Source organism: Scatophagus argus, chromosome 9, assembly GCF_020382885.2.
Source record: "Scatophagus argus isolate fScaArg1 chromosome 9, fScaArg1.pri, whole genome shotgun sequence".
In the NCBI taxonomy this organism is placed as follows: Eukaryota; Metazoa; Chordata; class Actinopteri; family Scatophagidae; genus Scatophagus; species Scatophagus argus.
In genome coordinates this window covers 20,590,253-20,616,790 of record NC_058501.1, presented here as the reverse complement: position 1 = coordinate 20,616,790, position 26,538 = coordinate 20,590,253, and the positions used below count along the sequence as shown (strand labels likewise).

The following is a 26,538-nucleotide window of genomic DNA, read 5'->3' as shown; positions in this document are numbered from 1 at the left end:
ATCCGTTGCCACTCCAACTATTAACAATTATCAATCCTGCTGCTAGCCTCACCACAGGTTCAAAATTAAGTCTATTGAAGAAATCAACTCTAATCCACTTATCTCATCGATTCATCCGGTTCTGACCCCTCTTGCACTGACTCTGTCTTGCCTGGAGATCATATCTCGGACCCCATGCTGTCCTGCCTGGCCTCAGCAACATGCAGTGACAAGGGTCAGGATGCAGAGCAACACTAGGGTTGCAGTGAGAAGCTCATCTTCTCAATTAGCTTCCTCCTGAGTCTCCCGGGCCCTTGGGGACTCGGGATTTAATTAGGTAATTGCATAGGTGGTTCCCATTTGACTGGCTCATGTCACGCTGGCTCCCCCTGTGGAAGGTAGTATAAGTAGTATGTGTGTGTTTGCATATGTGCATCCCATGTGCTGTATCTGTCTGTTAGTCCCCTTTAACCACCCTGGTGGCACACAAACACAGATATTTTGTCTTTCTGAGCTTATGTGTCTCAGTGTGCCTGTGTTTGTGTGTGTGTGTGTGTGTGTGTGTGTGTGTGTGTGTGGGTGGGTGGGTGGGTGGGTGTGTGGTCATCCTCCGGCTGTGCTGCTGCTCCTTAATGACCCGTGTAGTGCCTGGGAGCTGGGGGTGTCACAGCGTCGTGACTAACAGCCTGGGCAGATTGGCTGCTGCCAAAGCCCCATCCCCAGCCAAGCCCCCATACTCACTACACTCCACCTCACACACACACACACATACACACACAAGCACACGCACACTGGGTCTCCCGCAGCTTAGATTCCTCTAAATGTGTTTACGTTGCTATGGATGGCTGCCTTAAGACGTTATGAATTTATGTGTCTGCAGGGTAGAGATGTGTGTGCAAATGCAGAAAACATGCAAGTGTTGAGTGAAGCTGTATGGAAGGATGAGATTGATTGTGCATCTGTGTAATGCCGCAACAGGAAAGAAAAACATGTGTGTGCAGGGCACAGCAAAGTACTAGAACCAGGGCTGTATTAACCTGCTGGCGGGCTCCAAAGTACAGACAAGCGTTTTAGACCCAAAATGTACTCTCAGTAAGTTTACATCCTGTTGCCTTTAGGCCATGAAAAATACTTTTTTAAAATCCTTATTTATATAAAAACAGTAAAAATAGCAATACCACATTGTACTGTAGATACACTCATTATGCAGAATGACCCATTTTATAATAATATATTGTCCTATAGTATTCTGTCATAACTATTCGGGCATTGATGTGTGCATCACTCTAATGTTGGAGCATCCATAAGCAGCAACCTTTGTATAGATGAAACAGCAGGCCAGTCAGGAGTGCAGCGTGTGTGTGTGTGTGCGTATGTGCTATTACACCTCTCTGTGTGTAGGGGCATGTGTATGTTTTTGTTACAGCACATGCATTTGTGTTGCTGTGTATTTGTGTACATACACATACTGGGCAAGTAAGTGACGAGCACTGCAGTGCTTTGGTGCAAGGTCTTGTGGTTAGAAATCACAGGGGGCCTGAAGTGACTTGATTCACCCTGTGCCTCATATAGATACACCACCTCCTTTGCAGCACACACACCATTTGGAGATAAAATGAAAGAGAGAGAGAGGGAGAGAGAGAGAGAGAGAGAGAGAGAAAGGTGACGGGAAGAAAGAACCCTCACATCCTTTTAACTGGGTCTCATAAATCACAGACAGCAGCATGGCAGGATTATGTTGTCAAGTAAAAGATGAGCGCGTGTGCATGTGTGCACGTGTGTGTGTGTGTGTGTGTGTGTCTCGGTATGTGTCTAATGTGGGGCTGCCTACAGTAGGACAGGTGGCGAGGCATTGACACAGCATTGTTCAGTCGCTGTTTGTTGGAGAAAGGATACATAAAGCCACCTCACACGGCGGAGACAGCTGAACAACCTGAAAAGGCTCATCTGAAAAACTGAACAGGTGGATGAAAAGCTGAAACAGAGACGTAAAGGTTTCACAGTGAGGCAGAGGAGGGCGCACAGTGTGTTTGCGTATGTATGAGAGAGACTGAGAGTGTGAGAAAAGAATTAGAATGGTTCAGTAGATTCATCAAGAGAGAGAATGAAGAAAAATGCTAGAAAAATGCGTTTTGATAGCATGGGGGAAGTGAAGTGGGAGTATATTTAGAGGCGGAGGAGAAAAGATGGAACGAATGAGAGTGAGAGAGACGGAGGGGGAGAGAGTCCATCATAGATCTGTGGTTGCAGGCTTCAATCAATTATTAACGCCATGCAGATTAGCAGCCGTGCCGACAAACGATGCAATGATGGCTGTCAGTTTCCCCCGCACCGCCGCCTACCTCGGGGAATGATGGAGAATGAGAAAACGACAGAGGGAGACACAGAGAGAGGAAGAGCAATGATGAGAGATGTATTGGTGGGGGGAAAAGTTGGAGCAAGCTTGTTTTGTGGTTTGTTTATTCCTCAGAGAGACGGAGATAGAAGGAGGGGACATGGACTGTATGAGCACGGGAGGACTGCGATGCTTCAGTAAGGTCAAGTGAGGACGCGAAGTCATCATCCTCTTTCGTGAAGAAGCAGACTTCAGTACAGTTTAAGAGATTTGTTGACTGCTGCTAAACCATTTTTATGTGTGTATACCTGTGAGGATGTGCTGCTTTTTGTTTTATGACTGAAATGTTTTGGAGGTGTTTCTCTATTTTTTTTTCTCTATTTGTGATAAGCTGATTATTTATTTCTTGATTAGCAAAATGACAGATTAATAAATAATGAATGATAATTATTTTTAAATTACGCTTTAATACAATTTCTTCTAATAAACTGTACCAACCAAAAACACATCTTCTATTTTTGTTATTAATTTACAGAGAAGCAAAATTAAGGAAAATTTGTTTTATTTGGCTTTCTCTTGATTTTATGACTTTTATTTTGTGGGTCATGCACTCCTTGTTCTTACTTTATTATCTTCTGTCTCTCCTGTCCTTGTCCTTCTCATTCCACATGATGATATTTCACCATCATGATTTAAAATGACATAAGTCTGTGGGAGAAGTCTGCGTAGTTTGTGACATTGACTTGGAGGATCGGCACAATACATGTGAGACAATAATTAAAACTACATTAAACGCATTATCAGATATTTCCTAATGTTTCACCAGGTAACTCAGTGATTACACCTCCAGAAATATGTATGAGAATGTAAATGGAGTGCAGCAGCAACACCAGGGAGAACAGTTATAACTCCGAGTCTACATCAGTACTCTGTGTTGTTTCCCTGAACATCCAGAGAACCCCTGAGTCTAGCATTTTTTTTCCTCCCTTTTTTTTTATCACAAGTACTTTGTCTAAAATGTCAACAGTACAAAAAGCACAGCAAGGTGATGTTGCCCACTTTCCCGAAAAGTTTGAGAGTAGACAGAGGACTTGAACTTGTGACCTCAGCTTTCACCTGCAGCACTGAAAGCAACCAAACATTGTCAAGGGAAACGATGATGATGATGACGAGGCGGTTTGTTTGCCGAGGGGAGAGAAATGGGAGGAAAGGTGGGAAAATCAGAGAGGAAACATTTTGGGGGGAGGACTGTTTGGTCTTAAAATGCATAATGGTACAACTCTCAAGAGCACCACAGCCGGGATGCCCTTGAGTTAGCACAATTAACCTTTGGACCCTTTGGTACTATACATAGCTCCCTATAGAGGTTGCCACAGAGCAGTGGAGAGCAGCACCATTTGAGCTTGTTAAATCTCCCAGAATTCATAAATCATTCAGTGTTACCTCAGGATGTGCTGACCATATAGGGACACCCACGCAACTTACACTGAGTACACAGTCTTCTCTCTGATGTCCCTGTATCTACTGCATACTCAGTATTGACATTATGATGTTAGAGTTGGTTGAAGATAATCGAACGTGGTCACGTGGCGATTACTCCTGAGCTCAACACATACTGCAGGGTGTGTGTGTGTGTTTTTTAAGGATCATTTTGGTTTAATGCGAATCATTTTTCTAGTTTTGACACTTTTTTTCCCTATCAGGACTGATAACATTGCACTCAAGTTAAGAAGCTACTGAGGTTTGGAAATCTGAGAGAGCTCACTCTGAACGTACTGTTTCACTTTCACCTCCAGAGAACGTAGTTTAGTGTTCAGTGGCTCTTAAACTTTTTACGCTCCGATCCACTAAAAATGAAGAATGTCTACTTGCAGCAGCCCCTCATAACGTGACAAGAAGTTGTGAGTAGTTCCACCAAAGAATGATTTCACCGTCTCAGATTGCTTCATTTATATACATGTATTGTCATGGGCCTGACATTTTCCAGAAACAGAAGCACATAATTTTGTCTAAATATGTTTCGCTCTCTCTTTTATCCTGTAAATCTTTTGTGAGTCCTCAGATTTATTATGGGACCTCTTAGGGAGGTTCAACCTGCAGATGCATAATCACCGGCCAACCTGTCTGACAGATAAAACAGTGGCTGTATTTCCAGTTGCCAGCAATTACTTGTGTAATTACTAAGCACAGTATTATCATAGGCATCAGAAATGGAGGGAAAAAAGGAGAAAAGTCCACAAAAATTAAATTCAAGCAAAATTTTGAAAGATTTTCATAGAGACCTTGGACTTTTTCCTTTTTTTCTTTTTTTTTTTTACTGAGCTAGTAATTTTTCTAAACATTTCCTTCCTCTGTCACCTTATGAATCACCTTCCATTACTGCTGCCTTCACCCGCTCTTTGATGCATTTTTAGGCTCTCAGATACCAAGGGCAGAATTAATTAACCATTGAATCACGTTAAGTGTGAGAGTTGAAAGAAAAAAAAGAAGGAAAAAAAAATGAGATAAGGGTGTGGTGCCGGTTGAAATGATGGGGAAAGAAACACAACTCCAGTGTCGTTCTCCTTGCCTGAAGGCAAGGTTTTGAGCTCGCCAGAAAGAAACAAGGCTTTGCAATTAACCAGAGAGCTGCTGTGAAAAAAGAGAAAGAGAAGAAAAGATGGGTGGTGAGAGGAGGAAAGAGCAAAAAGAGAAAACACATTAAAAGAGGTGACGCGTCTCCTCACACTGGCTGAATTGTGTATGTCAGTATCTCCATGGAGGAAGTGAGATTTAGGTGAGGGCGTATTCAGCGACGTGTGGGTTTCTATCCTCCTTTTAAAAGAGGTGTTGGCAGACGGTCTGTCACCGCAGCACTCTGTCTTTCCTTCTTTTTCCCTTTTTCTCTTTGTTAAACCAGGGCCCTGCCGCCAGCGGCTGTCTGCTGCACCATCTGTGGCTGCAAAGTGCCCAAAATTCATTAGTGGAGAGAGGCAAGGGAGACGAGGAGCAAAAACCCACCAGGAGAGTGACACCCAGGAAGGCAAAGAGGCAGGGAAGGGAAGAGAGGACAGGAGTGGGAAGGGCAGCAAACACCGACTTTTGAAGCTTTTTAATGAAACATCTCTCTCAAAAGACAAGGACTGAGACGGACTGAAAGCGTGAAAATAGGGTCAACGAGGTTGGGGGTGCACTGAGAAAACAGGAAAAGGAGAGATGATGATGCAGAGCAAAAGAGGAAAAAAAAACATGGGAGGAAATGGAGAAACAAGGCAGAGAGGAAGTAAGAGAGGGAGAAGCACAACGAGAAAGGAGGAGGACTAACGGGGTGCTTCTGTGTGGCAGCAAGACGTTCTTTGTGCCTGTCAGAGTCTGACTAAGGATCAGGATTTGTGTGACACATCTGTACTAAATCTCTAACGCCGACAATCTGTTTGCCCTTGTCTTTATCTGGGAAGGCGTGTCTCTCTCTCCCCTTCTCTTCATATTTTCTTTAACATTTAGATCCATTACCTACGTCTGGTTTGCCCCCGTCTTCTGTTTAAAATTACTTCATGGCTTCGTTGCTTTGCTTGACATAATCTGCAGTGACAGATGGCAGGAAGCAGAGGAGAACAGATTAAAAGCAGCAAAAGGTCATGAACCCCAAAACTCAACAGGAAGGTGAATTTATCCTGCCCTTTTAACAGGATCTATCTTGTTTCCCATTACTGTGTTTGTGACCGCTCAGATTTTTATTATCTTTGCCCTTATTTCTACATTTTATTGCATCTCCTCCTCTTCTCCTGCTCCTCCTCCTCCTCCTCTTTCTCTCACTTCCTCAACATTCTCTGACAGCACTTCCTCCCCGTTCACCTCTCTTTCTATCACCCCCATCAACCTCCCACCTTCCTCCGTCTCCCCCCAGCCAGCTCTCACACCGTCATCTATCTGCAGCACTGACTCACGATTCCCACGAGGGCTGCGAGGTGACAGGGATCATACAGCTTTGTGGAACTTGTATGCTCAGATAAGCTGCTGAATTAGAAGGTGGAGAAGATCAGCCGTGGCGTTGCAGGGGGAGAGGAGAGGAGCAGAGGTGAGAAGATAAGAAAGCAGGAAGGTGTGTAGAGGAGAGGAGGAAAAGGGTTGAAAGAGGATGGCAAAAGGAGAGAAATGAGCAGACAGGTTGGGGCAGGACTGGGGAAAAGAGGATGAGCGAAATATTTGGGAGGAGAAATGAGATGAGATGAGGAAAGTTCCAGCTGCTACACGTGAAGTTTTCTGATAATTGGCGGTTTTAAATCAGGTCCTTGATTTCAGACAGACTGACAAAAGCAGGCCTCACTTCTAGCAAGGAGCCATTGATTTTTTTTTTCAGTGGTAAAACCTGAAATGATCTTGAAGTACAGCTATGGCCAGATGGCAAAGTTAACATGTAATACCTGTACACTGTACTCAGAGATTTTATTATTTCAGAAGTTTACTTGCTTGAAAATAAGAATTTCCTTAAAGGAATCTGAAGTTTTGGCTACACTTTATGGCCACATACATTATATTGAAAGTCTGAGGCAAAGATGCAAAAAGAAATCAGAATCAGAATCAGAATTCCTTTATTTATCCCTGAAGGGAAATTCTTAGCGTCCTAAACAGCATTATTTTTGAGATTGTTGGTCTTAGCACTATAAGTAAGCTGTGATAATAAAAAAAATGTACAGATGGCACGTGGTAAGTTTTTTTTTGTTTGTTTTTAAAATAAGAACATGTATGTAGCAGCCAAAAAGGTATGATTTCACTTTCACGAAACATGTTTAGCAAAACGCCTTCTTGTCTAACACTGACCAGGGCCAGTGTTGCGAACTTTCTCACTCTGACTTTTTTTTAGCCAAAAGTCTGATGACATCCAGCGTAAGCTTCTGCACAGAGGATATACATACATCTTGAAAGGGGCTGTAAATCTGTAAATTAAATTGTGAATTTTGTAAATCTTCAGTCCTCAGATTTATTCATGTATGTATGACATTTCTGTGCATAACCATCTACGACTTCTACATGCAAGCAGACACTGTACTGCAAACATAAACTCCATACCTTAAGGTAAACAACACAGAGATCGACTGTCATACGTGCAAACGCAGAGTAAAAGATTGATGCAAATAACTACATGGAGATAAATGGAGAAAAATAAGGAAAAAGCAGACTGAGGAAAGCGGAAATCAAATTGAATTTAGAGTCTGACGATGTGTTCGGCTCAGTGCATAAAGGACTGAGGAAAAAGTCCCCTTGTTGAAAGTACAGCTGATTAAACAACTGCTGCAGGAGGTAAAGCACTGGGCTGGAGGTGTGAGGTCAGAAAAGGTGTTTAAAAAACAGCAATGAGCTGCAGCTTTCACTCTTCCTCCTTTTCATTTTATATTCCTGAGACGCATCCTCACCTTCTTGTCTTCCTCCTCCTCGAGGAAATTACATTTGTAAATGCTGTTAAAACACTCTGCCCATTGTTTTCCCCTTTTGTAGCTGAGTTTGTTAGCTGGACATTTCTTTCCAAGCTTTGGTGTCAATCCAACAATTTTATGTGGAGAAATTTGCTGCCGACTGGACTAAAATATAAACTTTTCTCAGCTGACTCCAGTCTCAGTAGTACAAAATGGAAAGCATGTTTAAACACTGTTAGGTTTCAAGGACATGAGTAATATTTTCTCAGTCTGACGTCTCACTCTTTCTCTAACAGCACGGTTCTTAGAACTACATGAAATTACTAGCTTTCATAAAGTAGATGAGGCAGATTGTGACAAAGTGGGAACACCAAAAAAAGTAAATTACTTCACCACAAAATAACTCCTGGAACATGTTGAACATCACAGATTGATGATAAGTTATAACAGTATAAAAGAATCCGAGGGTGGATTTTTCCTTGGGAATATTCAACTAATCATCACCATTCTCATCTCTTTGTTCGAAAAGTTTTTCAATCAGGCTCTGAATGTACGGAGTCAGGCACAATCACGTCTCGCTAGAGGTTAACTTACATCTCAGGGGCTTGATTTTAATCCTTTACTCCAGACTGTTGTGCAAATGTAGGGAGTAAACATCTGGCTAATGTTTTGTCGGGTCATTTGCAGATGAAGCTGGTGCCAATGCAGTATGTGTGGAGTGAGTAAAGATAATGAGACAGCTTGTAAAAAGGTTCGAAATTATGTGTTTAAAAGCGATCTCGCTTTGACACTTTCTCTTGCTCACTCACTGAATGGTAATAATGAATGACATGTAAATTAAAGAAGCTGTCTGACAGTCTTAAGTGTGTTTTACACTAAACTGAGGCTCTATAAAAAGCATGCAGTATGAAAGGGCAACACTTCTGTTTCCACCTCACAAACTTTCTGCTGGTTTTGTAGAATTTTGGGGGGGTGGAGGGAGCATTCAGGATTCATTGCCATACACACTCATTTTTACTCAATCTCTGACATTTGCAATCCATCCTGGCAGCAGTGCATGTTTTATTATTAATATTTCAATTCATGTCTCAGGAAGATGGCTGCGTTTTTGTTCCGCATAGTGTATTGCATGCCATAAAGTGTATGACACTTGAAAAATAAATACCTATTTGGGTTTTTTGCTGCGGTTATCAGCGGTTATGACAGGTAACAGAGTAAGTGAGAATGTGTGTGTGTCGATAATACCTTCTGTTATACTTTTAGGTGGGCACATGCATATGCACAAGGAATGTCTGCAGTCTTCACATGCTTGTGTGTGTGTGGTTGTGGCAGAGTAGTAAAATTGTTTTTGCAGCTCATTCACACATGAGAGAGCCAGAGATCATTTTCAGTGCTCCACATGAAGGAGCATTAATCCAATTCAAACAGCTCCAAGGAGACGGGTCTCTAATAACTTATGGTGACTTAGGAATTTGTTTATGTTTGTAACAGTGCACTGAAAGATTAATAGCCTCCACAATAGGAGTTATACAGTCTTTTCTGCAAGAAAACACAGTAGGAAAATACACAAGAAACTGATGTGTGGAGATAAATGAAAGGCAAATTAGCCAGTGGCATTGTATTTAATTACACATTACTTCTGTCACAGCTTTAGTTATGCCCCTGATTTCCTCATATTCCTCGATAGCCTGCGGCTTTGGTGAAACAGCTTCATCGGTAACATGAGCCAGCAGATTCATCAGTGGCTCAGTGCACTAGGACTGACATAAACGCACAGCTTAGCTTTGCCTCAAGTAACTGGTTGTATGCTTGTTTCCTTCTCAAACAGACTGTGACACATTAATTCACCTTTACGTCTCTTCTCGCCTCTCTTTTCTTCGATTCTCAGTATTTCTTCTGTATGTCATACACAAGAGTCCTCTCAGCTCTGCTCAGGTGCAAAGATTAAATGGGCTCTCTATCGATTACACTTTTCTAATGCACCAGCCTCTCCAAAGAAATACCGAAAGCATGTCATCATCCGGGCTGAAAGAGGGGTTTGGAGCGGAGGGGGACTTGTGTCCAATGTCTGGTGTATTTTTAACTTCATCTTTGCTCCAGGGAGCCTGTGAGCAAGACTATCACGCTGTCAAGGGAAGGTGCAGGGGCTTTACTGCAATTGAGCAGCAGCAGTATGCCAGCAGCGCCAAAATCTACCCAGGGTGTCATCCAACTTCCATCTGGTGTGACACAGGGATGCAGAGAGAACAGAGAAGGCAGCGCCAAGATTTGCTGAAGGGGAGTAAACTCTAGTCTGGAAAACCAAGTACCTCATAAAGGAAAATAACGACAACCAAACCTTCTCCACCCTGCAGACCAAGGCCTGAGCTCGTGGTGGTTTTTTGAGTGTCTGCCACAAGCTCTCCAGCACAGCTGTGGCCAAACACAACTGGCACGTCGGCCACAGAGTGCGGGAGCAAGCGGTGCCGAGTCACAGCAGCGAGGCAACAATGGCAAGAGCTGCTGCGATTCACAATGCAAATGAACCCCATCCACAGCTGTAAGGACGGCTGAAGGCACAGCCAGGCGGAATCCAACTGCACACAAACAGACGGAAGTATGCAAACACATGCACGAAAACACACTTTAACCCATCCCCACCCCCCACCTGACACACACACGCGCACACACACACACATAGCAAGCGGATTTACACAAGCTTGCAAATACAGATATGCGCATTCATTCTCACCCTCTCTCTCTCACATACACACACACTCTCTCACACACTGATGCTCACTTCATCTGTACTCGCCAGCGTCTTAGTGCACTGCACCATGCCTCCCTCCTTTCTTTCTTTTTTTTATTTTCTCCTCCTTCTCCCATTGCATCCCTCAGGAGCAGCCTCCTAAGCAGGTGTTAGCTGATTTCTGTTCCCTCAGGTAGTTCTGTTTTGTTCTTCGCAGCAAGTACTGCTGCCGTGAATTATCCTGACAGCACCTTACTCCTAGGCTCTGGCCCTCATCCCCCACCCCCACCCCCCTCTCCTGCCTCGGACTCTTTTACCTCTCTTTCCCTGCACCCTGCACCTCCATCCTTCCCTCCCTTCCCGGATCTCCTCCTTTCATCCTCACTCTCTTACCACCCGCTGTGGTGCAGCTAGCAAGACTCCTGTATAAGCAGCCCAGTGGTTTATTAAGAGTAAGACACTTGCATGGTGAGCTGAACCCATACACACACTTTCAAAAATGTACACTCAAACACACGTGCCGGGAAATGTACACATGTGCTGAGATGTAACCCAAGTGCACCTGGAACCACCACAGTGTAGCAGTACGCTCAGTTATTCGAGCATTAATTGAGACTCAGTGTGTTGTGAAAATGGTGCTGTTTCCCTGCAGCCAATATACTGTTCTGTCTTGTTTTGCTGGTTGCAAAAGGCACAAACAAACTATGACTTATTTTAGATTGCTCATTACTATGGTGACTTCAGAGAGCGGCTAATAGCCCTCCATTCAGTCATCACAATTAACTGGTCTTATTACTCTGTTTGAGTATGTTACATATTTTGCATATTTCCACATAAATATGTCATTATCAGCATGAAATGAATGGTCAGGGGAAAATTAATAAGCTAAGTTAGTGGTGGTGCCATAAAGGCTTATGCATGCAAAAAAAAAAAGTGAAAAAAAAAGCCAAATGAGATCTTTTATTCAGCTCCGCACTGAGTCGAGATTTTGTTCGAAATTCACAATGCATTTTTAGCACATCGTCTTTTGTCTTGGATTGAAAATTGCACGATTTCAGCTCTTTCTGAGCGACTTAATGTCCAGATTAACAACACTGGCAGTAATTCTCAAGCTCTCGTCGAATTCTGTTTTTCTCATTAGTCCTACTTTCCAAGTGTGTCATAAATGACCATTGGCAGCTTGTATTGTCTGGTCATCCATTTCACACACATACAGTCCAACACTCAGCTGACTTTTGATGCTTCATTCTTTTTGACTCCACTTTACAACGAATGGTCCTATCGACAATAACTGCTCCCATGCTATTACACTCCTTTGTCTCCTGTCACTATCGCCCGGTAATTGCTGTTTTTATTGTAGCCTCTTAGAGGCTCAAGTGTAAGCTATAGGGTAAGCTTTGCCACTGTGCTGGAAGCTTAGCCACATGGCTGAAAATATTTGTCCGGTCACACAGCATCTGACAGAGTGTCAGAACATATTCACGGTTTCACTACACAGCTTTGTAATTTACATATCTATTTATTTTGACATTATCATATGAGGATCTGCAATAGTTCAGTGTTATGGTTTATAGACTTCAACTTGAATTACCTCTAGAGATATGATCTGTCTTACCACTTTACTGCCGTCCAAATCAGTCAGTCCATGCAAATTTTGATTGCGTTTTTGTTTTACATGTGAGTCTTGCCTGATGTGATGCACAGCAGTGGAGCGCAGTAAATGGTGACATTATGTGGTTTTGCCAGATAGCTCTTCCAAGTGACAAGAGTCATTTGTATTCAGTGTAGTATTCAGTGAATACCTAAAAGCACTTAGGTTTACGTTCAAATGAAAGAGCCCTTTCACGTCCATAGAAATGTTTGCTGTTCTTCGTTGGGGGAAAAGGAAGGAAGTCAGGTGAAGTTGTTGTAAACGAGGTAAGGCCGCCCAATCAACGTCGGTTAAAGTTGGAGTTTGCAAATTATTTTTATGTTGATAACAGAATTGAAGTATAATTCTAAGAATGACACCCTGTGGAGTTTCTGACCATCTCTATATGCCTTCATGGATCCAATACACGTTCCTGATGATGATTTTACAGTTTAGTGAGTGACAGTAGGGCAGCACAAAGTGTGGGAAAACATCAGACACACACACACACACACACACACACACACAAATGTCTTTGCAACTGATCTTACAAAAGAAATTAAATCAGTTTGTCAGATCTCAAGGATACACACACACTGCATTACAAAGCAGGTAAACATAATTTCATAAAGTATTTTTTGACATTACATATTAAATACATATTCTACTCCAGAGTGCTTCTAACTTAGCCTAATAAAGATAATAATATAGATAAAGATTATGTTTTTATTTGTGATAATGAGACATTTTGTAATATTTCTTAATTAATTTAATTTAATTTCTTATTAATATTTTAGCCTGTTGATCTATTTTACCTTCATTGTAAGCTTTTACTATAACGCTAAAATGCGAATTCACAGCTCAGATTTGTTCAGTGTCAGTGCAGGCACCATGCTGCTGCTAGATTACATATTGGTATTACTTTTTGTTGCTTATAAAGTGTGTTATTGTTAGAGGATGTTGGATGCAGAGCTACTTGGGGTTTGACACAGTATTTAAAGCTTCTCTTTTAAAGCAGTGACAGCACTTGCCCACAAATCTGTCAAATTACCAGTGCACAGGGTGTATTTAGGGAAGTCTACAGGGCCTTGTGTAAGGCAGGCGCGTGCGTATGTGTGTGTGTGTGTGTGTGTGTGTGTGTGTGTGTGTACTCACTGGGAGAGGAAGTAACAGTTTAACTACTGTATTGATTTCAACAGTGCTAAGGGGTTTAGGCGCCACTCCAAGGAAAATGGGGGGTAAAAGAAAGCAGAAAGGGGCTCGTCCCTGGTTTTAGCACGCTCCGCTTTTCTCCCACGCTTGATTCAGTGGTAAAGGTCTGTGGCTGCCCATTGAAGTTGTACAACTGCTGCATTGAGTACTGTATGGCTCTGTGCACTCTGCAGTGCTCTATTGATTGATGTGTGAAGAGGGATTAGTGAGTGGGAGGGAGAGGAAGAGAGGCTGGATGGGAGGGAGGGGTGGGCACAGCGACCAGAGGCAGAGCTGTGGATGCAGCATGTGTACAATAAAAAGGGGCAGATGTCACATCGTTGCTAAGGCCAAGTGACACACCCAAGGGTGATGCCCTGCTTTTCTGTAAATATTTATGGTTTTGACGTGCCTCAGACATCAAGCTGCGTTAGCAGTTATGTGCCACAATAGGAGGGTTACGTAAGACCCTGAATGACAGGCAGCTAAATGTTCAGCCAATCCTACCAATGCCTGGGAACAAACTCGCCACAGCTACCAATGTTGATATAAGCTACAGTCACGTAAACACCCGTTTTAGTCATTCCACCAGATTCCTTGACAGTAAAAAAAAAACATCTTTGGCCTGGGGAGGGGGAGGGTGACATTACCAGATAAATTCAAAACAATTCATTCGCTGTGACTTCTCTGACATTTTTTTAGATTTCCTGTCAAGTGGAATCCCGCTGACATCCATTTTGCTTCACCTGCAATTGTGAAAAGCAGACGGCCTGCGTATCCATCTTGTTTTGCTGTTTGAGCGAGACATCCAGGTGGTTTCTCACTCCTTGGCCATCATTCTCATCCTGCTCTCCTGTTGCTCTGACCCTGACAGGTGGTGCTGAGGGTGTAAGGAGTCAGGACAGGAAGTCAGGGATTTCATCAATATGGAGTAGAAGGGCTGAAAGAATAGCGTAGTAAAGCCTGTGAATATTCTCATTCATCCAGGTCATGGTTATCTCAAGGAAATTCAATCGAACGCAACTGGACTTAGCGTAGTAAAAGGAGAAGAGAGGAAGGGGCAAGGACACAGATCTCATTACAAGAAACAGTGTCCACGAAAGTAGACAAACCTGTCACCTTAATGAATCTCCAGGTAATGTATTTCTGACATCTTATTACAGTGCATTTACCATGAGCTGAGAAAAGAGGATGGTTTTAGCCTCACTTCCTGTTTGCAATGTTCATTATTCGAAGGCAGGTCAGATCAAATAAAGGCCCTCTGCTCCTGGCAGTCTTTCGAGTGGACAGACTGTTAAGTTAAATTCCATTTTAAAAGCGGTTATTTTATGGTAGGGTCATATTTTTTCACAGTAAAAACTTTAGTTGCTCAAATAGTAACACTCTTTTTTTCCTCAATTCACTCAGATCTGCTGAATCAGTCAGGATACATTTTATTTACTCAGTAACATCATTAACCTGTAATGAAGTGTTTGCCACAGATGTACACATATTGACAGGCCTCGGGTGCCGCTGTTTACGTTTTCATCCGGATGCCCTGAAGCCTGAAGGGGGGGGTAAAGAAAATCGTGAACTGGGTTTTTTATTGTGTGATGTGCAAAATGTGACACAGCAGCTTTTAGGCTCAATGCCACCAGTTTTCTTTCTTTCTTTTTAATTTGGCAATTAGCCCTCGAAGCATGTCTGCTCTACGCTGGTTCACGCCACTGAGCAGGTGTTGGAATATATATAATCATATATTAATTAGATCGATTACATCATTTATTTTGAAATAACTTATTGGGGACACAAGTTGACATGTTTTAGAGGTTGGAGGGGCGTGTCCCTTCCGAGCTGCCTGAGATCGACGCCCAGGAGAAGGACGAGTAGAAGAGGCTTCAGAGCGGCGGACATGAGGTTGGATTTGGGCCGTTCAGAGTAAATGGGATCAGACGAGGAAGAGAGAAGGATCTCCATGCCGGTTAATGTTTAATCGCCCACCCCCCAACCCCTTGTCTCCTGCCTGAGGCTCCCGTCATCTGATAATCCTCGGGCTGCTTCTCTTCATCATTAAGGTGTCGGAGGGAAGTGCCTCTGTAAATATTTAATTGGCTGCAGCATGCCGGTGTTAATTATGCGGGTGTGTCTTTGCTTTGCTTTGCTCTCTGCCTGAGCATCACTCTGTCCTCACTCTGCTCTCTTCTCTTCATCTCGATGCTACTCCATCTCTCGACTGTTATTGCTGTTGTTCCTCAGCGTACTCTAATTCCACATTTCAAAACAACTTTCAGCCGTTCTCAATGACTTTTCTTTTCAGGACCTCACCTCACCCTGACCCATCTGCTTTCACCTCTCCATCCAACTTTGTGCTACGCCTCCTCTCCTTCTCCTTTCAATTTCCAAACCGCAGCAGCCTCCGTTAAAACGGATTATTGTCACGGGTTTCATAATAGCCTCTGCTCTTATCCGTCCTGACGCCAATCTTGCTTTCAGAAGTAGCTTTCCCTCCTCTATGTGTTTATTTGATCGTCAAGGGCAATGTGAAATAAATGAACAGTACAAAGACAGCTTTGCAAGGACTACGCAGGCTAAAGTTGTACAGCTCAATAGAGCTCTCCTCGAAAGTGTCTGCCAGTAGCAAGTGCAATTACAAACAGGCTCATGTAAAAGTCAAGAGAATACAAATCACATAAGAGACGTCTCGTGAGTACCGAGCAAGCAGCTTCGCAATGCTTTTACAGACAAAAGACACAATGTATGAGAGCGCAGAGATGAAAACTTTGGACCGCAAGTGGAGGGAATTATACCTATGGATGTCTACCTATGGACCAGTAATAGGTGAAGTTTTATCCACAGATGAGCAAAGCAGATTTTCTGCTTTTGCAGGGTGTATAACAGCCAAGAAGATCTACAGTACAAGTGAATTGATGGTGTGCCAGCCCTGTGCTTCCCTGTGTGCAGTCCCTCAGGCATGTCCATAAAATTTTACTCTCTTAAAAATGTCATTGACCAGCGGCTCAGTACTGTGCGCAGACAAAGGTGGGGCATGTGTGTGTGTGTGTGTGTGTAGGGGGGTGGGGGGTGTCATTTGGACACCATACAAAATTGTGTACTGTGCGTGTGTGTGTATGGTATGGAGATGGGGGTTCTGTTTTTGAGCCAAAACAGCAGGTCATAGCAAGGACAAGAGATACCAGTAGCCAGAGCAGACTGTATCTGCTGTAGACAACAACTGTGAGCAGGGTAATTCAGTATGCACCAGGAGCCACTGCAGCATTCACCACCAACAGTGCTCTGCACGGTTATTTATCATTTCTCCATTCATGCTCAGCTCACTTGTCTTTTATATAGGCCCAGGATTTTTCTTATAAACAAATCCATTTTTGTTTTTACTAAAGTAGCGCACTAAAGCGGTTTTGGACAAAAAGCGTTCTTTCGGGATTCACATTGTTTTTGTGCTTCCGCGTTCAGAGTCTGCAGGGTAGCCGGTGGTTTAAGCTTCCCTGTTGGCAAGTACCCTTCTCTCGAGAGTGTCTGTGGGCACGACTCCTGAATCCTCCTGGTGGGTGCAGCTCTTCGGCCTGCATGCTGAGGCTTGGGAGGGAGCGGAGAAAAAGCAGAATTTGAGATGGGGGATCAATAAAAACAGAAGTAGCCCAGAAATTGAAAGCAATGGCTAAAGATTCTCTTTTGGCCATGCAACAGCGCACTGCTGGTTTCGCTCTGGACTCATTATTGCTCTGTTTGATCAGGTCGGTTGTGTTTGGCCTGCAACATTTGACTGAATGGCCTTAAAGGGATAAATAATGTGGATTACATCAAAGGGCAGGAGACACATGGCTCATTCAGCCAGATGAATATTTACGTTTTGTTATTTCATACACACACACACACACACACACACACACAACACTCCCACTCTCCCATGAATGAAATGCTGCAGAGCACATACTTCATATGCTTTTATTTGTGGAAGCCCATAGAATAACCTTTTACCTCAGTTTATTGCAGTATTGTATTTTATTTGATCACTTTGGCCATTTTCTCACAAAATGTCAGTGCATCTAAATATGGGCTCAAAAGCTTATCTAGTATGGAAATAATAGTATCATATTCAATTCATCATATGTTCATCCATTTTAACCCAAAAAGTGAGGTGAGGTGATTTTGTCAAACATCAACACACAAAGAAATTCTCATTAAAATAGCAGCGTGGCTCTAGGGAGGACGATGTCCCCAACAGAAATGTCTCAGCAACAACTTGACAGCTTGCCATGAAATCTTGGTACAGATATTCATGGTGCACTTAACTATAAATCAATAGCCAGTTCTTGGCATAAACTCAGGTGACATTCCTGAGGGCTTTAGGTTTTATACATTGTGATCTACATTAGGTTTTTGATATTATCTCATGCCAAAACAAAGTAGTCTAGCCGTTGAGCAATATAATATTTTTACTTTGCTTGCAAGCTGGAAAACGAGCCAGAGAGTTTTTGCCTCAGTGACAGTGGTGGCCTCTATGAAACGCAGACGCTGGTGCCGTTTGTCTGTGCTGCACAAGCTGTTGGTTTTCCACGACATTTTCACTTAACATGTGCCTGGATCAAAGGAACACTTTAACTGTGGACGCTGAACATTCAGAGTGAGTGACAGAGTGAGGTCAGAACGGGTTATACTGTAGCATCTCTGAGGTTAAAACACGGACAGTGGATGCTGGATAATTGTGTATGTTTGTGTGTCTTCCTCTGTGTGCATTTTGACTTTGTGTGTGTCTCATTTGTATTTTTCCATGAGAAATTTGACAGTGGACTCAGCCAAACCTCATCGATGAGCGTGTTTACGTATGTGATTGATCCTGTGATTCATCCTGTGATTCAGTGTGTGAGGGGAAGTGTGGGCTGAATGTGTTGACCTGGTTATCATGTTGTGCAGCACCTGGGAGGGGAGGCAGGGCGGTACAGGTTTTAGAATGCGAGGTGCCAATCGAGCTGTGAAAATGGGAATTGAGTAGGGAAATGGGAATAGCTCCCCGCTGGTTTGTAACCTGTGCAATGTTGTTTGGAGCATTCAGCGTATGCCTTCATCTTTCATTCAATCAAAACATGTGCATCGCGTGTGTCCCTGTGGTTACATTATGTGATAGGGAGTCTCTTCTGTATCTCTCTCTCTCTCTCTCTCTCTCCCTATAATTGTGTATGTGGGGTAGTGTGTATTTATGACAGCATGTCACACCCGTCTCCAAGCCCGAGCCCTGAAACTGAATTGAATTAACCTAAATAAAGTCTAGTGTGTGGAGTACAGAGCGCTTGAAAGGGAACAGCTGAGGGCTTGAGCTGAGGACTGTCTGATTCCAAGGCAGGATGCATGAGCACAGCCATGCTGTGCAACAACACTCTGTGGTGAAACCCACAGATGAACGAAAGCTTGTGACAGTTTTTGAACATTGGACACAATGGCTAATGTGCTATGCCCCTCCCCCCCAGGCTTTCAGAGATAGCGAGAAATGGAGCCAGTTCTTGGCCGGCCTAGATAGCACAGCAGCAGCAGCAGTGGCGGCAGCAGCAGCACCCATTAATGCGATTACAGCTTTTAGCGGGAGATTTTCAGAGCCGGTTTTTCTTTTGAGGCGTTATAAATTGTCCTCTTTTCTTGTTCTCCACCGGTATGTGAGCAAACAAATGTACACATTCGCACCCATGAGCAACAGACAGCTCAATATTGTAGCTCCTTATACACGCAACCATGAGCAACACATGCACTGGTGCACACACAACAAAAAAACATGAATATATGAATATGTAAGCGTAAATATAGTCTGTATTTGCTGTGACACATCCACACAGATACGCCAAAGCACATTTGCAAACACGCAGGAAAAAAGTTGAGACATAATTAGTCTTTAGTTGAAAGATGGTTAATTATTATTTAGTGTAGTTGGCACTTCTTTCTGCTATGCAGTTGGAAAATCTTTTAATTAGCAATCCATGACGTTCATTATAATACTGAAGCCTCTCTCATTATTTTTTGTAATCAAACCACGATTCCACAAAGACTCTCCTTTAATTTAAAAACACACACTTCCTGGCATGCTTCCTGTCCATTAAGTGGTGCATTGCCATCATTTTGGGTCTCATCTCTTACTGGATTCCCCTTCAACTTTGTGCGGCTGCTTAACAAACCTGGAGGTGCTTCTTAGCTCCTTGCCGCAGCAGCTTTGTTTCATAAAGTCACCATTTATTAAACCTCAAGGCTAGACCATTGAGATATTGAGGTCATCTTGCAGGCAGAGGGAGAAAGAGATTGTCGAAGATAGAGGGAGGACACAAGCTGAGGTATCTGGTGTCATGCTGTGATTTGGCAGAGTTTAGATGGACAGAGCCAGGTGTCTTAGTGGGGAGCAGTCTGCCTCAGTGGGCAAAATCACTGCCAGCATATAAGGTCCTTGGTTATCTTTATTTGCAGTCCAAGCAAGTTCACAAAAAATGACTTCAAACTGTTTTTTTCCCCCTTCACTCAAGTGTCTCAAAAACATCTCACAGATGCAAAGTTTGTATTTCCTCTTCAACTAATGGCTCTCAGGATGTGTGCCTGTTCTTGTGTGTGTTTGTGCTTTTGTAAGCATGTGCCTCTCTTCTCCAAGTGTGTGTGTGTGTGTGTGTGTGTGTGTATTGGTAGGCAGGTTGAGCATCCCTTCTGTTACCGTTGCTGTCCCTTCATTTCACGCTCTGGCGGCTCGGCGTGAATCCTCTTCCCTTGGCTCATTATCAGTGCTGTTCAATGAACGCGCACCCCACCAGAATGCAGGGGAAAACCAAATCATTATTCAAGTATGGGGGTCAGTGCAGACATTGTGACTCTTTTGTTTAGTATTTATATATTACTTTTCCTTCAGAAATACACAGCCGAAGGCAAAGAATATTCCAGCTTGATTTGTTGAGGCAGTCGATCCTCAGGCACCTGACCTGAGATTGATGAACACCAGCAGAGCGTCTGGTACAGCTATTGGATGCTCACTGGGCTCTTCTCTCATTTTTCTTGGCAGGGTCCAGCGTGCACGGAGCAGAATTCGGACCCCTGCCGGACAACATTACAGTGCTGGAAGGAGAAAGTGTCACTTTGAGGTAACTCGCGATCCTACACCTGCACCTACTAATTACATGAAAAACATGTTTGTTCCTCCACACACACCTGTCACGTCAGTTTAATTGCCAATGCACTTCAGTCACATGACTTCAATTACACATACCACATTGTGCCATATTTCAGAGCTCTGCCTGTGCTGCGGCTAATTGAACCCGTCTGTCTGCAGTCACCTTGTCCTTTTACTTGAATCAGAAAGTGCACAGCTCAGTTCGGCGGCTGGACCTCCTCTGCATCCAGCTAAATAACTGTGAGTGATAAAAGTAGAACTCAGAGCTCTGCCCGGCTCCCAGCGAAGCAGAAAAACAGCCAGCTTGCTTTTTTCTCCTTTGTGTGGATGTGACCTAGCTTGGCAGTAAAAAAAAAAAAAAAACTAAGTCAACATTACCTTCATCACCTTTAAGCTCACATTTGTCTTTTAGTTCCCTTTTTTCCCCAATGGAAGATGAGCGGGACTCCCACTAAAAACAAATATGTTATTCTGAAGCCAAACACTCTTTTGTCAATATTTGTTAACATCAGCAAGTCTGTCTCAAAGTTGTAAATCAAAGAGCCAGGAAGCGGATCTATAATGTCATCAAGACATGTAGCCTTAAGCTGTAATATTGACTGGTGGAGAAGACAAAACTCAAGAATTTATTCAGTAATTTAACACCTGAAGCTATAAACTCACCAATACAAACCCGCACACTCAATGTCATGCTTTATCCTTTTATAGTGTGGTATGAGGAGAGCTGTACAGCAGTGCTACAAGCATCATCTCCCATGACTTAAATGAAAAACTTCGGTAATTACCTTCAGGTCTTCACACCAGCAGTTCCAAACCGTTATGATCTTTGACCGCTTAAAACAAAAACGATGCTACTACTTAAGGCTATGCTACATGAGGTGAAAAAGTCTACAGGTTTATTACTGAGGCCTTGCAAAGGAACAACATCCAGTAACTCACAGGGGGAAAAAACATTCAAAAAACAAAATCTTAAAAAATAAAACCATTCGGTGGCAGAAACATTTTCCTGCTTTGCTCTGCACATCACAACCACTCAGGTTTGCTTTGCATCTCACAAAAGTGGCTGCACTGTTACTCTGAAAGTTTGATTTCACGGCACCAAAACTGCCTTCATAATTTGAGATATGACGATTGCATATTTTGTAATCACATTTGTGTGTGTGTAAGTTTAGTCGGCACTCGACACTCAATAGCCGACAAACAAAAAGACTAAAAGAGCTTTATAAATAAACTCCATTTTCATGTAAAATCACTTTTGCCCAAGTGGCACAAATACTTGTGTTATGCTTGAGACAAGGCTGTTGTGTTGGCTTTGATGAGGACCATTAAGACAAAGCACATTTGATGCTATTATGGTGCTCATTTCCTCTGGGTTTGCAGTCCTGTAGCAGCAGCATCATCAGTGCGGTGATTAATTTTAAAAATAGATTAATAGAGCGTTTGTATACAGATAATGAACTTTTATGGTGAGATTTCTCACTTTATTGTCTCTTCTTTTAAAGCCACCAGCTACGAATCAAATCTTAATCAAATGATTATTTCTTTCTTATTTTCACTAATTTTTCCAAGCTGGTAGGATTGGTTTGTCCCTCAAGTTACGTGTCAACCTGAACCATCAGCCTATTTGTGAAAGACTTCAAGCTTCACTGCATTGTGGCGTGAGTGCCGCTGACTTGGCAGGTGATCTTAGATCTACCTCAACAGTGATATTTATCCAGGTCAGGTCAATTAAACATGAGGTCTACAGAGGCATGTCCTCATAGCCAGCTGAAGCTGGGTAAGGACATCTAGTGGTCAAGCCAAGAACTGAAGTCACACCTCGGGGGAAACTTTCCTGATCTGAAGCAGGCCACACCTTTTTTTTGGAACAGTAATTGGATCGACTGTGACTGACTGAAGAACCACATCATTATAGTATTTTACCTTCTCATATCTGCTTTTATTTCAGAATATTTTATTGTGATTAACATAAATCCTGAGTCCGCAGCAGGTTTTCGTTGGCCAGTTGGATTGCATTGATTTGAAGAATGGTAAATGGCAGCTTCTTATGCAATACTTTGCTCGCAAGTTGCTGACTTTTCTGCAGCTGAAGAGTTTATTTGCAAAATCAAATAAAAGCCATTGTTAAAATGACTAAATCATATTCATTTGGCTGCACAAAAAAACCCCACAGCATTTAGGAAAAGTAAAAAGAAAATAAATGAGATACAATATTGAAACTCAGGAGTGCACAGTTAAAAGAAAACACAATTTAGGAAATCAAATATAGACAAATCAAAATAGAGGCAACTGTTTCTGTAAATGAATCCATTCAACTGATTTCAGACATGTCATATTTTTTATAATTTGACCCATTTTGCTCCGTCTTTATAACAGGAGTGATGCATAACCAATTGTGCTGTTTTACATACAAGTGACTAATAAAGGAAAATATAGTCTGAATCAGTGTAGAGACATAACAAATGCAGTTGCTTACTGACAGCACGGGGACACAAGAGGTCCCTCGATGGTTTGATTGGTAGAAAATTATATGAATCATATGCTATGGCCTTTGCAGTCACTGCATTTCCACAGGATTGAACATCTGTGGGGGATTTTGGACCTTCAAGAGACCTGCACAGTCTATTTTGAGGTGCACTGAAGCTCTGTATTAAGGCACTCGGTGTTTCCATCAATGTCACACATTTGCATATCTGCTCTGATGATAAAACTCCTCTCAGCAGTATTTAGCATCAACCCAAAACATGACATCAAACAGACTTTTGACCTGCTGATCTTTTCCTGTTCCCCCTCGTAGATGTCGGATCGACGAGGAGGTGACCCACAAGGCCTGGCTAAACCGCTCCAACATCCTGTTCACGGGGACAGACAAGTGGTCGCTGGACAAGCGTGTGACAATGGCCAGCAGTAACAACAGTGACTTCTCCATCCATATCGACAAGGTGCAAGTCACCGACGAGGGGCCCTACACTTGCACCTTCCAGGCCAATAACAAGCCTCGCATCGCCCACGTCTACCTCATTGTCCAAGGTAAGCTGCTGAGCTGAGACGGTAAGGGAATCTACTGTAAGTCAAGAGTGTGCAGATTCGCCACTGCAAAAGAAATGTGTGTGCACTCATGATACTGTAAGCAGCCTTGCGTCAAGACATCCTCTAAATGACTTACTTATGCATATCGTCTTTCATCCAAGAGTAGGTCTGTCTATTATGTGTGACATCAGGGGATTTTTTGTGTGGTTAAATTTCAAAGTTCCCTTACTGGAAAATCATGCATATATTTATGATAGACAACTTAACAGTTCAAGATCCCCTCCGTACATGTTTTAAGACATATCTAAAAGTCTCTGATGTGTTTCTGATATGGTTTTTGCACGAAACAAGCTCAGTTTTCAGCATGAAATCCTTAAAAACGGCTCCTATTCCTTCTCTCTCATTAAAAATCCCAGAATATGTGAATATGCAAATATTTCTCACTTCACAGTCCACAAGGCGTCTCTCAGTGCGTTTGCATTAGAGGCATCAAGTTTCACACTTGCGAATGCTGAATATTGGACCAGCATTGGCTTCCAAACTATTTATGGAGTCACAAATCATGCTTGGGAGGACCAGCTCTTAAAAATCTGATTTTTCAGTGAGCATAAGGAATATTTATACTTGCTACAATGAATGTGAGAACAGCCTTCTGGTGTCTGTGCGCACAACACTTTATTCTACACAGTGAAGCTCAAACATTCAGTTGAAAAAAAAACACTTTTTTGACAAGAGTTTGACTGTCTTAGGTTGGTTTTTAGGTTACATCAAAAGCTAATTGCTTGGTTATTATCTTGAAAGCTCAGTCAGTGTGCGTGTGTGTGTGTGTGTATAGGAAAGCAAGCCTAATGCAGGTGATAGATAACCAGAAAGTCAGTTCCAATAAGGAGGCCGAGTCCAAGCTCATTTGTTATTTCCATGTGGCCAGTTAGGGTTACTTGTCTCAATAAAAAAGAAAGTTAGGCAGATCAGATGGATGAGGGTGTGTGTGGTGGAGATGAGGTACACAAGGGGGCTGTCCAACTGGCTGACTAAATAACTGACAATGTAGGACCACGACTGGAGCTCAGTCATCAAGTCAGCGGCTAAGTGAGTGAGAGTCTGACTGATCCTGAGTGACGTGATGTATTGGCACAGGACTGCCCAGAGGGTGGCTCTCAGACCTTTTTCTCCCTGCATGTGTCAATTTTTATGCACATTTTGGATTGTCTGTAGCGCGGCTTGCAGTTATTCATCACCAGCGGAGTGACACTGAACTTTGAACAGGATATATTAGGTACATTCTTCAGGAACAGGAACGCGAGACCCTGCACTCAAGCGGAGACAATGTAAACAGAGTTTTCACATCGCACTGCAGCCGAACACACTCTTGTCTGCGGGGTCCAAAACTTGGCAAAGACGACCACATACACCTAATTCCAAGTTTCCTGCAATTTCAGCCTTAGCTTGATATCACACAAAATAATTACACCCTCAAGTCAGTGCATCAAGCAGGAGCGGCTTCAGCGCCACTCCAATCTGTGCTTTATCGCTGCAAGTATTCAACTCAAGCAAGATAGAGAAAAATAGAATCCTCGGTAGATGTCTCACAAAAAAGGGGGGGAAAAGCAATCTCAGGGCCAAGCTCATTAAAAACAATGATAATGGGCCATTTAAATTCAAGGGCCATCTTGTTATCAAACTGACTACATGCAAAGCGTTTCAACACTTTGTGAGTTTTGGATAAAAAGAGTTTTCAAGGGTGGTCCTTCACTGGAAAAGTAGAAGTACAAATTCTGACTACCACATCTTTAAATGTCACTTTTTTATAAAAAAAAAAAAAAAAAGATCAAATTAGATTAGATGTCAGGAGAAGGAGAATCTAACTCCTATTTGCCGACGTTTAGAATTCAGTGCATTTTAAGTAGACGGTCAAGCATACTGTTGCACAGTTCAGTAAGCACTCGGCACAGATCATTAATCAACTGATTGCCTGTCTGTCTTCGGTGTAGGAATTTGCATTATACTTTAAACACCTTAATGGGCTGCAAGGCCACACAGTATCACTAATTTATTGAATAAAAAGGGGATTTTGAGGTCATGTATTAACTGCATGATCTTGTTTTTCAGTGCCGGCCAGAATCGTCAACATCTCAAAAAACGTGTCGGTGAATGAAGGAGAGAACGTAAACCTCTACTGCCTGGCAGTGGGTCGGCCTGAGCCCACCGTCACCTGGAAAGACCAGAAATGTAAGCCACCTCGTCTTGTTTGCTCGTCTTCAGATCCAGAGATCTCGTGTTCACAGCTTCATCTTTATCTCCCTGTCTTCTCATTCATCCCTAACCCTGTCTGGTCTTTATTTCTCCTTCCTTCCTTTACATCCCGAAGGCTTATCCGCATTCAGCTCATGTCTGTGTCTTTATCCCCCATTCCTGTGTCATCATTCTTAAACCCAGCTGTTTAGTCTGTCCCCATCTTAAATTCATAGGCCCATATTTTCCCTGTGTCCCAATGTTTTGTCCCAAATAACCACAGATTATACATAATTATCCCCACTGCACCACCTGTAATCATCAGCATCTGTCTTCATCCACCCTGTCAACCAGCGTCACGATGCCACCTGACGCTAACAGCCACATTTTGGCTTTAAATCAGATATTTTTAGCTTCCATCAGCGTGTGGAATCAGAACTAGATCAGGGTGGTCAGGGTGCACAGCTTGATAGATGAATTTAAATACATGATTTTATCAGCACAGCATTTATGCCCGATCTGTTCCCATTTTTGTCACCACTAATGTCCAATGTCAGGGAAATAACCGCTATGTGGCCTCTAGATGTAGTATGGTTTTAGGTTTTTATTACAACTGTAATGGTAGTGCTGGGTCATTTGTTTGGCACATAAAGAAAATTGCTTTGAATATGCCACTGTGCTATGACTCAATATTCCTGAGTGTATTTTACTACAGCAATTGTTGGCATTTAAGCAAAGGGTGTTTGTGTCTTTTAACTTACGTAGTTTTCTAATACAGTGTTTGTTGTTCCTGACAGTATGGCTTTTTTCCCTCTTGTGCAACACTCAGGATGCATGTAGCAAAAATATCAACACTGAACAGACGTGAAAGGTTTTGTTTTCAGAGACAAG

The 26,538-nt window shown here is 42.7% G+C and overlaps 1 protein-coding gene across 1 annotated transcript in view; it reads left to right on the top strand.

The window, feature by feature from the left end:
• The window catches only part of iglon5 (IgLON family member 5), an 88,317-nt gene that overhangs the window by 52,669 nt on the left and 9,110 nt on the right, over positions 1-26,538 (top strand). Inside the window, exons 2-4 of the mRNA XM_046399884.1 lie at positions 20,278-20,356; positions 23,183-23,415; positions 25,525-25,644. Coding sequence (XP_046255840.1) covers positions 20,278-20,356; positions 23,183-23,415; positions 25,525-25,644 — 432 coding nt within the window. The remainder of the gene's footprint in view (positions 1-20,277; positions 20,357-23,182; positions 23,416-25,524; positions 25,645-26,538) is intronic.